The sequence below is a fragment of the Cebus imitator genome, unplaced genomic scaffold (genome assembly GCF_001604975.1).
Source record: "Cebus imitator isolate Cc_AM_T3 unplaced genomic scaffold, Cebus_imitator-1.0 Scaffold756, whole genome shotgun sequence".
Classification (NCBI taxonomy): Eukaryota; Metazoa; Chordata; class Mammalia; order Primates; family Cebidae; genus Cebus; species Cebus imitator.
This window is the reverse complement of record NW_016108071.1, coordinates 346,561-364,849: the sequence shown is the minus strand read 5'-3', so window position 1 is coordinate 364,849 and position 18,289 is coordinate 346,561. Positions and strand designations below refer to the sequence as shown.

The 18,289-nt window shown below is 34.0% G+C and overlaps 1 protein-coding gene across 1 annotated transcript in view; it reads right to left on the bottom strand.

Annotated features, from left to right (window-relative positions):
- Positions 1-18,289, bottom strand: part of BRWD3 (bromodomain and WD repeat domain containing 3) — a 128,875-nt gene that overhangs the window by 48,063 nt on the left and 62,523 nt on the right. Inside the window, exons 9-17 of the mRNA XM_017519568.2 lie at positions 12,929-13,029; positions 12,363-12,433; positions 11,255-11,355; positions 10,526-10,566; positions 7,402-7,506; positions 6,220-6,373; positions 3,127-3,261; positions 1,991-2,119; positions 820-1,045 (exon numbers count right to left, since the gene is read on the bottom strand). Of these exons, the coding sequence (XP_017375057.1) occupies positions 820-1,045; positions 1,991-2,119; positions 3,127-3,261; positions 6,220-6,373; positions 7,402-7,506; positions 10,526-10,566; positions 11,255-11,355; positions 12,363-12,433; positions 12,929-13,029 (1,063 nt within the window). The remainder of the gene's footprint in view (positions 1-819; positions 1,046-1,990; positions 2,120-3,126; positions 3,262-6,219; positions 6,374-7,401; positions 7,507-10,525; positions 10,567-11,254; positions 11,356-12,362; positions 12,434-12,928; positions 13,030-18,289) is intronic.

The window sequence follows — 18,289 nt, the reverse complement described above, 5'->3', positions numbered from 1 at the left end:
TTTCGCTCTTGTTACCCAGGCTGGAGTGCAATGGCGCGATCTCGGCTCACCGCAACCTCCGCCTCCTGGCTTCAAGCAATTCTCCTGCCTCAGCCGCCCGAATAGCTGGGACTACAGGCACGCGCCACCATGCCCAGCGAATTGTATTTTTAGTAGAGGCGGGGTTTCAATCATGTTGACCAGGATGGTCTCATCTTTTGACCTCGTGATCCACCCGCCTCGGCCTCCCAAAGTGCTGGGATTATAGGCGTGAGCCACCACGCCCAGCCTGTATTTTTAGTAGAGATGGGGTTTCACCATGTTGGCCAGGCTGGTCTTGAATGCCTGACCTCAATCAAGTAATCCACCCGCCTCAGCCTCCAAAAGTGCATTAGCCATTGTGCCTCGGCAGTCTGTGGTTTTTCAAAGTTTCCTCTTCTTAGTTCAGTTAACTATGGACTCTCAAACTAAAATGCCAATACTATAAGCAATGGAATTCCACCAGTTATAAAAGCTTTTACTACAACTCAATATTATAGAAACCAACAGGTTCATACATATATAAAGTTTTCTAAAGAAATAGGTCAATACGTTCTCTGTTTGAGCTTATATATGCTTGTGTCTGTCCTAACACACTTATTTGTGTCCAGGTGAGATAAACGATGAAAAAGTACTCTGCTAAGGTAAAAAGTTTTATGCAACTGAAAATTAACAGCAATAGAAGATGAAACATATTAATAAGCTACTTCAGAGTTTAGCAGGAGGTATACATCATAGAGAACAGTAGTAATGTATAATATTGTGAAAAATGTTTTAAATTTGCTTTTAGAGAAAACATACCATTAGCCACATATCCCAGCTGTGGTATAAGTTGTTCATCTTTACAATTTTCCCGCCCTGGTACCAGCCGTTGGAATTTTGTAGGATGAGGATTTCCATCAACATCCACCAAAAATGGAGGAGGCATGAGGTGAGGGGCTTGTTGGGTTTGTTCATCCAATACATAGTTATTGGCATCACGAATAAGAGGACGATAGTCCGTGTGGAAGAACATCTGATCTGGAATCTTTATGACAGATTCGTAGTGGGTCAACAGCCACAAGGAATTTATAAGTAAATACTTGTTTTTATTCCTACAGCACACTCATTTTTAAAATCAATTATTGCATACTCTTGTAGTCTTTGCTGCCATATATTCCCTTCAGGTAAAATAGAATGGAATTACCTAGATGGTAACTTTCTTTTCTGCACAAAATCCTATAATCTGTATTAATTTTTAGACATATCATATTTCTCCTATTATGATAAGAAGAAGTAAAGCAACAACCAAGTAGATATAATTGGGCATTTTTATTTAAGTTGTAAAAATTATACATATGGTTTTCTTATTTTTATTCAAGTGAAGATAGATGAAGTATAATATACATGGTAAAACGGGTAAATATCAATCACATCAAAGACACTCAAAACTGATATTAATATAATTATTGAGCTGCCTCAATGCTTGAGTTCTCTTCCAACTCTAAGAGTCTGTAATGTTTCTCAAATTCACAGCTAATTAAAATATAAAGAACCTATTAAGTTAGCTCCCAAAACATTTTAACAGGATCAAAAATAAGCAAAATAGTAAAATAGCCACCTAAGAATATAAACATATTCAGTCACCAGAGGTTTATTCCCAACTCATGAGAAGTAGAAAATGCAATGTATTAGAATTACTCTCCTATTATACCTGGAAGGCAGTAGAGAATATGTTCAAAGCAAAAGGATTTTCTAAGAAATTTTTATATCTTCATCACCCTATAACTTATCTCAATCGTGATCTGTACTGCCAAGCCTAATGTTCCAGCAGTGCAGATCACAACTGAGAAACTTTACTAAGAAAGACAATTTTCTTTTATTTCTTATCTATTAACACATAACACCCCTTATTAACTGGAAGGCTTTAAACAAAATTTGTGAATGATACATTCCTAAATTACACTCTACGGCAAAATTTAAATATGCTAACCTTTTCATAGTATTTACTGCATCCAAAACCAAAAAGCAGCAAATGTCCATGAGAATCTGTGCAGGCAAAATGGTTTCCATCTGGTGAAAACTTACAATCAAACACCGCACCATGGCCTTGGCCTTCAATCTGAAATTCAGAGGAGTCTCATGTAATCTTAAGAGCAATTTTCAAATAATCAATAGGTGATAACTTCTCCTTGCTAATACCATGGATTCATTCTGTGATGCACCAACATTCCAAAGTACTCTCTGGCTTCTGCAGCCAGAACCCTACTGAAACAGTAAATCTCTGAAAGAAATTAGGGAGAGTCAAATTGCAATGGATGAAATCAATCATTGCTAGCAATGACATACCTCTTGAAATACTAAATGAGTGACTGTAAAGATTAAAAAAGAACTAAATACAACCAAAATGACAAAGGTACTACCTCAGCAAACTCAAGATATTATCTTCAAATCTTAAGTTATAATGCAATAAAGCCTTAAAATAACCATCCTAAAATTAAAGCACACAATCAATTTTACTAACAAAAGAGAGAGGACCTGTCTTTGTTTTCGGTCTATATAAAGCCTATAAAAGTAAGCTCCAAGGCCAACCAACAATTTAGAAATGTTTAGTCAGAATTATACTTAAGAGGATATGAGTATTCCCATCACCATAGAAAGGTGTTTTGAGAGAAGAGATAGCTCATCAGATTTTTTCATGGCTTGTATTAAATGTATCTTAAGAGTATCCATATCTCCAGTCCATGTTTGCCAAACAACTTTCTGATTACTAAATCGCATGATGTTTACCAGAGGCAGATAGAAGTATTACAGTCACTTGTATAATTCGTAAATCAGAATTACATTTTAAACATCAATCTTTTTGTGATTTTGGCTAGGTGTTAACTCTAAATTTGAATATCTGTAGTTTAGAGCTGGGGAACAGAATTTGGAAAATGCTAACACCTAGGAATAGTCATCCTGAAAAGCTCAACTGGCCTTACTCAGTTCTTGAGTTATTCTCTGAATTATTTTACCAATTTAAACACAGATGACAAGAGGTTCCCCTGCACTAGGTATACTTTAATTACCAAGTTGTTACATAAGAAAAGTTGGTTCTAATGTGAACTAGATACAGCTTTCTCTTACCATGTTAAAGTAATTCCGAATTTTGGTTCCCCGGTCAAGGTCCCAAATAAAAATGTTCCCATCATGACCTGCTGAAAGTATGATCCTTTGATCAAATGGATGTGCTTCCAGAACGAATACTTCATCATCATGTCCCTACAATAAAAATCAGTATTAAAAATAAAAAGCAACAACAAATGTCTGGTTTACTTGGTAAAAAGGTCTTCTGTGTGCTATCTGTCTGGTTCAAATTAATTCACGCAGAAAAATTTAACAGCATTTACTATATGGATACTACAAGAAGAGTATAGTTCAGTTACTGTTCCTTATAAACTGCTTTTATCAAGAATTCAATAAACAGAAGACCCAGAACTATTTTTAAAATAAAGATAATCTAAACTATTACAGCTCATTAACCAGGCCCCTGAAGTAGAATTTAGGACTAGCCTAATTAAAAGGTCACAGAAAATATGACAAACAGAATCTTTCATTAACACCCAATTCTGACACAGTGATAAATACAAACTTTCATTGTTCTTCATCCAAGACTCTATTCTCTATCACTGGTATGCAAACTGTATTTTAGTAGGCCCCATGATACACTGAAAAGATAAAGCACAGTGGCTCTGCTCTATATCTACTTCATATTTGGGAGTACCATTTAAGATGTTATCTGAAAGATACATTTGCTACTAAAAAGAAGCTTGAAAACCAATGGTTTATGTTATAGTTTATGTAACACAGAACATGTTTATGAATGTTATATGTTTATATTCCTCATAAAGAAAAAGTTTACAGACATCTGCTTTAAGATCATTGTTGATTTTCCTTGGACTTAACTCCTGTCTAGAGAATATATGATTAGGAACAGGCTCCAAGTCTTAGAAAAGCATAGAGAACAACCTGAAGCTGCACTTACCTTAGGAGCACACCATCACATTATATATCAGGAGTGTCTTAAAAAAAGATCATATCTTGCAAACCTCAAAAGTGCATTTTATCCCAAATCAGGCTATTTAAATAAATGGAATAAATAGAGTATCCTACCATATTACAATTATGAACAGAAATACAGCTTAAAAAAAAAAAAAAAAAAAAACTTTAAATTGGTTCAAAACATAGTGTGAAGATTAGTAGGAAAAATACCCTTACAATAAATACCATCACAACCCCAAATTTACAAAACTCTTCCCAGTGACTACTGAAAAAGTTATTTCTTTGCTGTAACAAAATCCCTTGCTAAAACAATCAATTTGAGATAGCCAATATTTTCTCAGGTTCCTAACCAGCAAAAAAATATAGTTAGCTTGTTAAACTCAAATGATAACAACATAACTACTTCAATGTAGGTTAGGGAAAAACAAACAAAAATGCGGAAGCTGGGGATTTTAATTTTTTTTTTTTGGTCACATGCCTTAGGATAGGGCATAGTAGATCGTGGGGAAAAAGAGCTGGTCAAAGTCAGCAATGTCTTAAAATTTATCATCTGCCATATTTGTATTTAGTAAGCACATTTTTATTTCCACCACCATCACACAAATCTAAATTATCATCCTGGCTCATCCTGGCTACTAACAGACTCCTACAATGTACCTGCAGTCACTCTTAGCTCATTCCACTTTATTGTCTCTTCTGTGCCCAGAATTAAAACATATTTTTCAAAAGCGAACCTCACATTTCATTCCTTTGCTTTAAACCCTTTAATGATTTCCTATTGGTCTTACAATAGAGCCTACAGAATCCTAAATAGTATGGCCCCTGTCTACTTTTCCAGTTGTATCTGGGGAGACTCTGTTTCTGCTCCCTGTGGCTTTTTTTCAGCTCCTATCTACCTCAGGACCTTTGCACATTCCATTCCCTCTTCCTAGAGGCACCTCCCAGCCTCCTCACATATTTAACGAATATTTATTGATTCCCTACCATGTAGAGGCAGCAAATAAAGAAGAAAACTTAATAGTAAAATACCAAATAGTGATAAACATTAATAAAAGTAAAGCAAGGTGACATAATAAGACAAAGACTAGGAGTCTACCCTGGATTGTTTGATCAGGGAAGGCCTAATCAAGGAGGTAACACTTGTTGAGATTTCAGCAATTTCTACTTATCTTTCAAAACTTAACCCAAACTACACTTCTTCAGGAAGTTTTCTCTGAGCCTTCCATATCAAATTTGGTCACCCTGTTAAAAGTTTGCATTCTATCCTGCATTTTTCTTTCTTAACACTTATCTGATTTAAAGTATTTCTCTTAATAGGCTATAATCTGGCATGACATGACTCTGTCTAATTTACCATTTATATCTAACACTTAACCCACTTTTGGCACACAGCTGATGCTCAAACAGCATTTCCAAAATAAAAGAACTTTACATCCCTCTGATACATAAACACCATGATATACTACAAAAACAACTGAGTTGAGTCATAAGAATTGGTTTCTAATCTGAACTTTAAGACTTAGTACTGTGTAATCACAGGGCAATCATCCGGCATTATCTCCTTAAAATGCTTATGAATTGATAGTTGAAGCAGACAAAAAATAAGGTTTCAAACTTAAATCTGAAGTCAACCAGTATTATGATAAACTAAAAAACATCAATACCACCCATGTGATTTCTGCTATTAATCCTTTCAACTTTTTACATCACAAATACTGAAGCCTCTTACAATAACAAATACATTTCTGAAAAAGGAAAAAAACCTTTTCTTTCCTACTTCTTCTTACCCCTATTCCTTGCATAAAGTAATCACTAAAGGTAGACTATGTAGCATATCCTTGTCGAAATAAGTTAAGCTCTGTCCCTATAATGGTAACAATGACAAAATGTCAACCCCTGCTAAAAACACAATAACTTATATGTCCTCATTATATTCTATAACATAGTAGATGAATACCTACTAGACTTAGAAAATATCTTGGAAAGATTTCATACTTGCTTTTAGCAGGTATAGTATGTGTCATCCCTATTTTACAGATATATCAACAGAGGCCTCTCAGAAAATCATTTTTCCAAGGTCTACCATATCATAGAAAATAAACTGGAACTTAAATTTCCTGTGTCTTAAAATAATGAGTTTTTTGACCATTTTAATCGCTCTAAAAATAAAATACTTACAGATAATGTATGAAGAAGCTGTCCTGTGATAGAATTCCACACTTTCAAAAGAAAATTGTTCACTGCAGTAATAACTGTGGTATCATAACGATCCCAGGCCACCATAGTCACCTTAAGTTTAGTGATCTTGTCTTCTCCAGATGGCAAATTATTGCTAAACAAAACAATTTGCAGTATTCATATCTTACAAATTTTTGACAAAGGTGCATGTTAAATAGCAAATTATGACAAGATTTCTCCAGAATTATACAATTGTTTAGATTTAAAAACCCTAAACTAAGTATTCATGAAAGAAAAATTACATGTATCTGCATAGGCAATACCCATCAGCTTATTTCGGGGAGGAAAAAAGGACCCTAAGATGACAAAAATTTTGTAAATAGTTCCTTGAGAACCAAAAATTATGAAGCTACTAAGAAATCTATAAATACCTTGTAAAGCAAAATTCAAAGTTATGTTGGTTAACAGAAAATATAAAAACATAACTGCCACTTTATTCCCTTAATTATAATTTTTTTTTTAAATGAATAAGGTCTTATAAAAAAAAAAGAAAATTTAGTAACATTTTTATGTAAGCGCATATGGCATTATCAATAGGTGGCTATGATGAAAAAGTCATTTCTATATTTCAACTAATACAAGGGTAATTGATTTCAGGGCCACACCCTAAAGAAACTGTAGTGTCCCAAAGAGGTAATTATGTATCTTCTAATCAACAGTGAAGGTGATAAAACTGAATGCTGATTAAGTGGATAAATATTGCTGAGTAAGAATGTTAACAATATAATATATTATAAAAGTATTCTTAGAAAATTAGGGAAAAAGTTAAACATGTGCTGACATTTAATAGGGACAACTCTCAAGGTAGAAAGTAATATAGATATACTTTTTTATGACCTCTATGAAACTAAGGCAGAGAATGGCTCTTTGGGCATCAGTAGAGCACAGACATCTTTGAGTCACAACAGACCAGAATATCAGGACAGCAATGTTCCTGTCATCCAGTCTGTCAATTAACAGCAAAAGATTATTTGCTTAGAGGCTTTACAGATGAAAACTTCCTGTCTACAATTAACTTAAAACTATTTATTAATGTAAAAAGATATTTTATATTCATTATTAAATATAACTCAATTAAAATACATCATGAGAACCACATAAACATCTAATATATATTCTTACCCAGTCATTTTAGTAGCCATGTCTAGCACTATACTCTTCCATTCTTGTTGCTGATACTGCCAAATTCTTGCTGTTCCATCTCGACTTCCACTAACAAATCTTAAACTAGAAAGAGTTAAAATAGGTTTATTAATTTTCTCAAAAATGTAAATTACTTTTTTTTTGATAACGTAAGTAACACATTAGCCCTCACACACTACTGAGGGGTATGTAAAATGGTACAGTCACTTTGGAAAACAGTTTGGCAGTTCTTCAAAATGTTAAATGTAGAGTTATCATATGACCCAGAAATTCTACTCCCAGGTATACATCCAAGAGTAATAAAAACATAAGTCCACATAAAAATGTGTACATGAGTATTCATGGCAGCATTATTCATAATAAGAAAAAAAAAAAAAAAAAACCAAATGCCCATCAATAAAAAAAAAAAAAAAAAAAAAAAAAAAAAAAAGAAAGAAAGAATGATAGACACAGTAATCTTGAATAGGCAAATCTATAAAGACAAAAAGTAGATTAATGGTCACCCAGAGCTGGGAGTGAAGGGATAGGAGAATTGGAGGTTGACATCGATAGGGTATGAGCTTTCTCTCAGGGGCAATAAAAATGTTCTAAAATTGACTGTGGTGATGGTTGCACAACTCTATGAATACACTAAAATCCAACGAATTTTATGTTATATAAATCATTATTTCAATAAAGATGTCATTAGAAAATACATATTCACTCATACTTCTGTCATTGTTAACACTTCAGTTTCTATCTTCAGAATTTATAAAATACAGACATAAACACTTCAGTATTTTCCACTACAAAAAATAAAGCTAGGAAAAACATGTTTTTCCCTAGCCTAACTGTATTTTGTAGATCTATTTCTATGTTTACAAGTACAAAACTGCTATCACTTTTACTAAGTGTTCAACTATATGAATGTATCAAAATTTATTTAATTAATCCCTTAATGATCAACTGTTGTTTCCAATCTTCATCATTATAAATAATGCTGTGATGAATATCTCTATATAATCTTTGTACAATCTTATACATATCTTTGCTGAGTCAGAGTAGGCATATTTTTAAAGCTTTTGATACATACTGCCAAATTGTTTCCCTGAAAAGTTTTTTTTAACAATTTAAAATCTCATCACAAGTTGTAGAAGTGTCCATTTTCCCAAAACCCTTGGCAATATTGGGATTATCATTTTTCATTATCTTGTCATTCTGAAAGAAAAAAAAGTGACTGTTACTTTTATTTATATTTCTTTGATTATTAGTAAAATTGGACATCTCCTCATGTGTTTATTGGTCACACGATTAATTAAGACACAATAACGTATTTTTTCCTTAATGGAAAAAGACGGAGTTAAATTCTAGCATGAAAGAATAGTAGCTACACTAATGTTGAAGCATCTAACTCAGTATAATGCAGTCAAGTCAACCTTAAAATTTATTTGGTGGTTTTCTCATTCCTAATATAGACATCACTCTTTGTAGACCAAATTGACTACTCTCAAATTTGACAAAAATGAACAACTCCATCATTGTAATTATTTGCTGTCAAAAAATTATTTAAAAAGAAAACATGATCATCCATATAAAGTCCTTATCAACATATAAGTTGAGGTAGCCAAACTCAAAAATCTAAAATCTCAAAGTTCTTTAGTGTCAGCATGATATCACAAGTCAAAAATTCCACATCTGGCCTCTTATGATGGGTCACCAACAGTCAAAACTTTGTTTCATACACAAAATTATTTAAAATATTGTATAAAATTGCTTTCAGGCTATGTGTATAAGGTGTACATGAAGCATAAATGAATTGTGTTTAGAACTGGGTTCCATCTCCCAGGATCTCTCATTATGTATATGCAAATATTCCAAAATCTGAAAAAATATCCAATTCTGGTACCAAGCATTTTAGATGGGAAGTAACCTGTATTAGAACCAAATTTATGCCAGGTGATTACAATTTTAAAATTTAAGGTAAACTTTTAGGCTAGAGCCTTTTTTGGCCATTATCTTTTTGGGATTAGACATTTTAGAGAGTGCAAGGATATCTGCATATAATTTCTGACTTTGGGGATACAGGAATAATGAGTGATACAGATGTTCAGACAAAGCCAAGACAACTAAAAGCTGGAACAGTCAGGAAAGGTTTCAGGTAGGGCATGAACTGTAAAAGGAAGATAAGACCTAGTCAAGAAGTGGGCGGGAGAAGGAAGGAGAGAGAGAAGAGAGGAAAGGAGAGAGGTAGAAAGTAGGAGAGAGAAAGAGGTTAGGGGAAGGTAGGGAGTGCCGTTTCTTGGTAGAAATGATGTGATGAAAAGTATAAGCAAAGGAATGGATAAGATGTGACTAGAAACAGGGTACATCAACTATGCTGGATTTAAGGATTCATATGGAGAATAACAGAAAAGAATGTAGCTCTAAATCATGTGGTAGAGAGTTCTGAATGCCAGGCTATGACATTTGAATTTTATTCTGTAAATAGAGAAGAGTAAACACTAGAGATTTCTATAAAGAACAATGGGCATGGTGGCTTACGCCTGTAATCCCAGCACTTTGGGAGGCTGAGGCAGGCAGATCATGAGGTCAGGAGATCTAGATCATCCTGGCTAACACGGTGAAACCCTGTCTCTACTAAAAATACAAAAAATTAGCCCAGTGTGATGGCACGTGCCTGTAATCCCAGCTACTCGGGAGGCTGAGGGGGTAGAATCACTTGAACCCGAAAGGCGGAGGTTGCAGTGAGCCGAGATTGCCCCACTGCACTCCAGCATGGGCGACAGAGCAAGATTCCATCTCAAAAAAAAAAAAAAAAATGTTAATCTGGCAGAGATGGATAGGTCAAATAATGGAACACTTGACTAACGTGGGTGCTAACAGAAATAGAGCAAAATAAAGAAAAAAGGAAGCACCCAGAAAGGAAGAACTGATAGGCTATGATTACTACTTAGATGAGATTGTGGAAGTGATAGCTAAGGATGTCATCAAAGACAAGTAAAAGCTTTGAACCTAAATCACTGGAAAGAATTAAGGTAACTATTATAGAGGTAGCTGCATCTGAGAAAAATGGTAGTAAAATATATCAAACATCTGTTTACACAAATATGTATTACATAATTACCTGTCTCCATTGTTACAGAACTGAACAGCAACAACTTTATCCTAAGACATAAAACAACAGATTTTCGGTTAAAATGGACTCATTTGTAAAATGAACTAACTGCTCTTTCTCTCAAATTCATAGGCAAAAACATCACTGAAGTAGTTTTTTGTTTAATAAATTAGAGGTTAGAAAATCTTTAATTTTCTAAAAAAAAAAAAAAATTAATGAGGCCCAAAACGATGTACTAACTAATGAGGAATACTTACTGGCAATAATAGGAAACCACACATAAGGAAATCTTATAAACCATATCTCAAGAGACAAATATTTCTAAATAGATATTCGTTTATTATGTCCTCCGTAATAAGACAGCACTTTAATGTAAGAGAACACCTTAAAAGTTAATTTAATAGTAGTCGCATTAAATTTCCACTTGATTTTATTAATTTTTGAAAATAAATCAATCACTTCCTGTTTCCCACATCATTTATTTAAATATTTTACAATGGAATCATCTGACAACTTATAGGTACCATAGTTTAGACACTGCTATTCAAATATTCTTTAGAATAATTAACCCATACTTTTACAAATATAGTATGTGTAGTAGTGATGACAAGAGTAAAGAGTAAGCCAAAATTTGAGATTTGTATATATTAAACTATCGTACACATCAGAAAAGAAGAAATAAAATCAACTTTCCAAGGGTGTTCAAAAATAAAGCAATCGTTTCTGATTTTCTCTTACCGTATGTGACTCTAATTCAGCAATTTTCTCGGGGACCTCAGAACCCAAATAATATATTCTAATCACATGATCAGTACTACCAGTTGTAATGAACATACCACCTGGAAGATTAAAAAAAAGGCAAAAAACAAAAAACAAAAAACATAGTACCAAGCAATCTTAAAAATCCTCTCATTACTTCCTTAGCTGTATGTTACCTTTCATTAGTAAAAAGGGTTCAAGAAACACAAGGTTGTCTTCTAATTATTGGAGACATGCTAACGCTAATGATTCAGAGAAAATGTAAAATTGTATCATTCATCCAACAAAATCTATAAACTATACACTGAATACAGGCCTACAATCTTAAATATTAAAGAACACATCCTTGAGGAATTCACAAAGATTTTACTTAGAAACGTAATCTTCCAAAGTTATTTATAAGACGACTTCTCTACAATTCTCTTTACTGTGGCTTTAAGCAAAGGAATGGATGAGATGTGAACAGGAACAGGGTACATCAAAGATGTGAACAGGAACAGTGTAAAAACTCAACTGCTTTTGGGATGATGAAAAAGTTCTAGAGATGGATGGTATGACAGACACAGGACAATGTGAATACACTTACAGTGTACATTTAAAAATGGCTAAAGTGATAAAATTTTAAGTTCCGTATATTTTACCACAATCAAAAAAAGAAATAAAAAAGGTTAACTAATGCAGGGTTCTTAGCAGTAGAAAAAGCACTGCAGAAGTATTTTCAATATGGAGCAATAGTACATTTTTTTTTTAATAAACTTAGCAGAATTTTTGTGTTTACTAAGGGGGAGCACTAAACTTTTTGGCTGGTGAGTATTTAGAATAGGTGGTCTGATTTTTAGCAAGCAAAAATCACCATTATATAAAAATGTGTTAAATTATGAATAAGAAAAGAAAAAAAAAATCAACCTTACACAATGCTTAAGAGTCCAAAAAAGTTTATCTATCATAACACATGGTTCACACTTTTGGTATCCTTCAATTAACACTCAAATGTGTATCTATTTTCTTCATAAATCACATAATCTATTTTTACAACTGGATCATTTTAATATTCGAGATGCTCAAAATATTCTAGTTTTATACATACCAGAACTGAAAGATGAACAAGATATCTGGACTCCAGGTCTGGATCTCTCAGTAAATTTCACCGGGCGATCTCTAAAGAGAAAAATAAGATGTTTTTATTTTTCGTCATGTTTATCTAATGGGCCAGAATATTAGCACACTATTGGAAACTGATCGATTTAGCATCAATATTATAGAAAAAACAAATGGAATGTAGTCAGTACTATTCCCATCAATCACGCTAAAAATGCATTTAACCTTGCAAATGTATTTTATGATATCAGTATTATTACTATAGTCTTATAAGTCATATTATTTACTACCATTGTGAGAAATCTTCTTAACAAAGAAATAAAACAAATAAAAATCTACCAACATTTTCTATATAAATTATCTCTTCAACATTAATATCATAAAGGCTTTATCCTAAAATCACTTAACAACCTATTGAAGCAGGTATGGGTATGTATACACAAATATACATATACATACAAATATATATACATATTTAAATACATGAACTATTAAGAATCAAGGGAATAGACAAAAATTGATATGCTTAATTTTTCACAAAATTTCTCAACTTACCTAAATTTCATTGTTTTTACATGCCATTGCCAGAAACAGATTGTTCCATCAGCACCAGTAGAAGTGAGGTATCTGTTTGTGCCTTTAGTTGATGGACAAAACTTAAAAAAAAAAAAAAAAATTCTGATTCAAACAAAAAGTTTTCATGTTCAGCCTAATGTCAAATGCAGGCTCTTTTAAAATTATGGTCATTTAACAAATATAATTTTAATAAATTCACTTAAAATTTTTTGTTTCAAGGGACTACTTAACTTTCCTTGATTCATAAATACCTTATAAAAATTTTAAATGTCAAAAAACCTATAGAAAAAGTAACTGGATTTAGGATAAAATGTTTTCGTTATAAAAAATAATTATTTTTAAATTTAACATTACACTTTAAGACTTTTTTAAGCGCTTTCAGTGGAGAACAAACTCACAAGCGCATTACTAGTTAAAACATTATAAATGTGCTGTGTTATACATACACTTATAGAAACAAATGTGTTTTTTTTTTTTTTCTTTGAGACAGAGTTTCACTTTTGTCACCCAGGCTGGAGTACAATGGGACGTTCTGGGCTCACCAAAAGCTCCACATCTCGGATTCAAGCGATTCTCCTGCCTCAGCCTCCCTAGAAACTGGGATTACAGGCGCCTGCCACCATGCCCAGATAATTTTTTGTATTGTTAGTAGAGACGGGGTTTCACCATGTTGGCCCGGCTGGTCTTGAACTCCCAACCTCAGGTAATCGGCCCACCTCAGCCTCCCAAAGTGCTGGGATTACCGGTTTGAGCCACTGTGCCTGGCCACAACTGTGGAATTTTTATAGTTCAGATGCACAGGGGATTAAAAGTAAATCTAAAAACAACACTTGGGAGGTTAATATCGAAGTATTTGGGTTTTATTATTTATTTCACTTTAAAATCCAGTTTCATTCAATGAAATATATAATTTTGTCCTTTTTAAATATAAGCCATTTGTTTTCATAAATAATGTAAAATAGGTGAAATCTTTATTCATACCATATCATTGTGGAAAAATGTAGATCAAGTTAAAAAAATATTTAAGTTGTCAATACAGAGGACTACAGCTATGTCAGACGAATCATGGCCTTTATCATGTGGGCTTCTCAGGCTTACTTTCAGTATTTTACATATCCTCAGAAAAGAATCACAGAAAAGGGAAAAGAGTAACTGACACAGGAAAAACCTGAAAATTAGACAAGAGTTTCCTGCATGTCAGTGAGTTTTTAAAATCCCAAATGAAGATAATGAAACATTTCCATTGAGATGATGATTAAGGATTAAGATGTACAGGATTTAAATACATTTTGAATGCAAATCAAAAGAAAATGATCATTATAGATATTAGAAGTAATTTACTTAGCTTCCTTGTTTGAAGGCACAGAACTTCTAAAGACAATAGAGTTGAATTTAAACAAAAATTACTCATTAATATTATCCATTAATAACTGATGTGCAGTAAAGAAATCAGGACTCATGTCTATATAGTCCTCTGTTGGTATCATTGAGACATTGTTTCCAGGACCTCCCATGGATACTAAAATCGGCAGATGCTCAAGTCCCTGATATAAAATGGTATGGTATTTGCAGATAACCTATGTACATCCTCCTGTATACTTTAAATCATCTACTTTAAATCATCTCTAGATTACTAATAATACCTAATACAATGTAAATGCTGGGGTAATTAGTTGTTATATATTATTTAAGGCATAATGACAAGAAAGAAAAAATGTGTTCCTGTTCAGTACCAATGTTATTTTTTCTTCAAATGACCTTTGCTCCTCAGCTGGTTGAAGCCACAGATGCAGAATCTACGGATACAAGGGGTCAACTATATTTTCATTTCTGAGATTGATAAATCTGCATTAAAAAGCTTAATCTGGCAGGGCTCAGTGGCTCACGCCTGTAATCCCAGCACTTTGGGAGGCTGAGGCAGGCGGATCTAAGGTCAGGAATTTGAGACGAGCCTGGTCGATACGGCAAAATCCCGTCTCTATTAAAAATAAAGAAAAATTAGCTGGGCATGGGATACATGTCTGTAATCCCAGCTAGTCAAGAGGCCAAGACATGAGAATCACTTGAAGCCAGGAGGCAGAGGTTACAGTGAGCTGAGATCATACCACCGCACTCCAGCCTGCGCTACACAGCAAGACTCTGTCTCAACAAAAACAACAACAAAAAAAATACTTAATCTAAATTCTATATCAGTAGTCCACAAATTATGTCCCACACATCAAATTCAGCTTGTTGCCTGTTTCTGTAAATATAGTTTTATTGGAACACAGTCACCTTACACTGCCTGTGGCTACTTTTGCACTACGAGAACAGAGCTGAGCAGTTGTGACAGACTTTGTATGTCATACAAAGCCCAAATATTTACTATCTGGCCTGTATTTTTGCTGATCTCAGATCTACAGGAATGAGACAATTAAATGTGAAATAGTATAATTGTATAAAGTGAAAAAACACTGAAACCTTTATTTCCATTGCATTTAAATCACTTCATCAATCACAAAAAGGGATATGGCCCATTAATGTGGCTTAATTGAATTGTTTTAAAATGAGAAATCATGTTACGTATTGTTTAATAAAACATTTATTTTTGTATTCCTAACAAATTAATGCATAGCTATTGGCAAAACTTTAGGAAATATGGAAAAACAGAAAAAAAAGTAACATATAACTCTACCATTCAGTGGTAACCACTGTTAGCATCATACCATTTCAACTAAATTTTGTTAAAAAAGATACAAAACATGGGAGGGTAATATATCACTGATGTTACAGTCAACACACAAATAATAAAAAACATATAAAGAATATCAAATAGTGCATATTACTATAGACAAAAATGAAACAGAAGGGAAGATACAGGCCGGGCACGGTGGCTCACGCCTGTAATCCCAGCACTTTGGGAGGCCGAGGCGGGTGGATCGCTTGAGGTCAGGAGTTTGAGACCAGCCTGGCCAACATGGTGAAATCCCATCTCTATTAAAAAAAAAATAAAAAATGAAGGGAAGATAGAGAGTTGCTGTGCACACAGTGGCGGGGGTAGGGGGTGCGGTGGTTTACAATTTTAAGCAGAGTGATAAGGTGGTCAGAGAAGGTCTCCCTGAGAAGGTGACATGTGCACAAAGCACATAGGAAGTGAGAAAACAAACTGTGAATATCCAAGGAAGACCACTCCAGAGACTGGAAACTAAGAGCAAAGGCAGGCGTGTACCTAGAATGTTTAAGAAAAGCAAAGAGGCCAGCAGCTAAAGCACAGTGAGAAAGGCAAATACGCAGTAGTCGAGATTGAAGAGCGCCAAGGAGGCTGAGAATATAGGGCATTATGGGTCATTGTGAAGACTTCAGCTTTAACTCTGAGATTGGAAGCTATCGACGGACCTGAGCACCAGCGACATAATTTAACTTCAATTTTAAAATAACTCTGGCTGTTAAACTGGGAGGCTAAACTGGGGCAGGGGAGAGGGAATGGTAGATGCGGCAGATCAGTTAGAAGTCTATTTCAATAATCTAGGCCACAGATGATAGTGACTTAAAACAGGATAGCAATAATAGAGATCATGAGAATTTGCCAGATTCTAGATGTAGTTTGATGGTAGAACCAACATGATTTGCTAACGAGTTAGATATAAAGTATAAGAGAAAGATAAAAGGGTTGACTACTCAGTTGAAAGCATGGTATTACCATTTGTTTGCATAAAAAGGCTTGGGGACATCTAAGGAAGAAAAATTAGTTCAACTTTGAATATAATGAATTTGAAATACCTAGTAGGCATCCATGTGATGATGCCAAGAAGATAGCTGAATAAATACGTATGGAGCTAAAAGATAGTTCCTAGATGGAGATGAAAGATTTAGAGTCATCAGTCTACAGATGAAATTCAAAACCACGAGATGACTAAGAGAAAGAGTATGTTACAGAGGAGGTCTACAGACGTCTAAGGCACTACAACATGTAAAAGAAATGAGAAAATAAACTAGCAAACAAAACTACGAAAAAAAAAAAACAGTACCATACACATTTTTCATTATTTAGTAATCCCTCCTTATCTGCAGCGGACACATGTCAAGATCTCCAGTGGATGCCTGAAATCTTGGATAGTACCAAGCCCTAAATTTTTTTCTACACTTATATATGTATAATAAAGCTTAATTTATAAATTAGGCACAGTAAGAAATTAACAAATAATACCTAATAATAAAACAGAACAATTATAATTATATACTATAATAAAAGTCATGTGAATGTGGTCTCTTTCACGAAATACGTCATTGCACTGCACTCACTTATTTCCAAACCATGGCTGACCGTGGGTAACTGAAACCTTGGAAAGCCAAATTGCAGATAAGGGGGACTACTATAATCAAATGGTCATTTTTTTTTAATGGCATATGACAGTATGTCTGAATTCCAGAAATAATCAGTCAGATATTATAGTGAGAACACAAGTAACTGACAATCTCCCAAATCAAAATCCATGAAATAATTTGAAATAATCAAAATTTTGACATAATTTTTTTCAAATTCAATACACATTAAACCCAATTCTTGCTAGCTCCCCATAAAAAAGATGATGTACTATTTAAATAACACCAAAAAAATGGCATACTTTTTATTTTTTAAAGAATAAACAAAAGGTATGGGGAGTAATTAATTCCTCCAAAAGTGGTCTCTTTTTCCAAAGTGTAAAAATTTTAAGATTCCTCTGTTTGGCTCTCAACATAAAGAAGAAGACAAAAGTTCAGCTTCTTTAGTTTTATTAAATAAAAAATATTTGAAGGTATCCATAACTTTCACTACCAACATCTGGTAAAACCACTATGCAGACAAGGATTAAAAGAAGCCAATGTATTCTATATTAAAAATCAAATTGAGGCTGAGCACAGTGGCTCAGGCACCTGTAATCCCAGCAGTTTGGGAAGCCAAAGCCAGAGGATTGCGCCTGAGTCCAGGAGTTTGAGACCAGCCTGGGCAACATGAAGAAACTCTGTCTCTACAAAAATTACAAAATTTAGCTGCATGTGGTGGCACATGCCTGTAGTCCCAGCTACTCAGGAGGCAGAGGTGGGAAGATCGTTTGAACCTGGGAGGTAGAGGTTGCAGTAAGCTGAGATCATGCCACTGCACTCCAGCACGGGTAACAACAAAACAAAACAAAACAAAACAAAACAAAACAAAACAAAACAAAAACAACATCAAATCGAAACTAAGAATAAAAATTTCTCGGCCAGACGCGGTGGCTCAAGCCTGTAATCCCAGCACTTTGGGAGGCCGAGGCGGGTGGATCACGAGGTCAACAGATCGAGACCATCCTGGTCAACATGGTGAAACCCCGTCTCTACTAA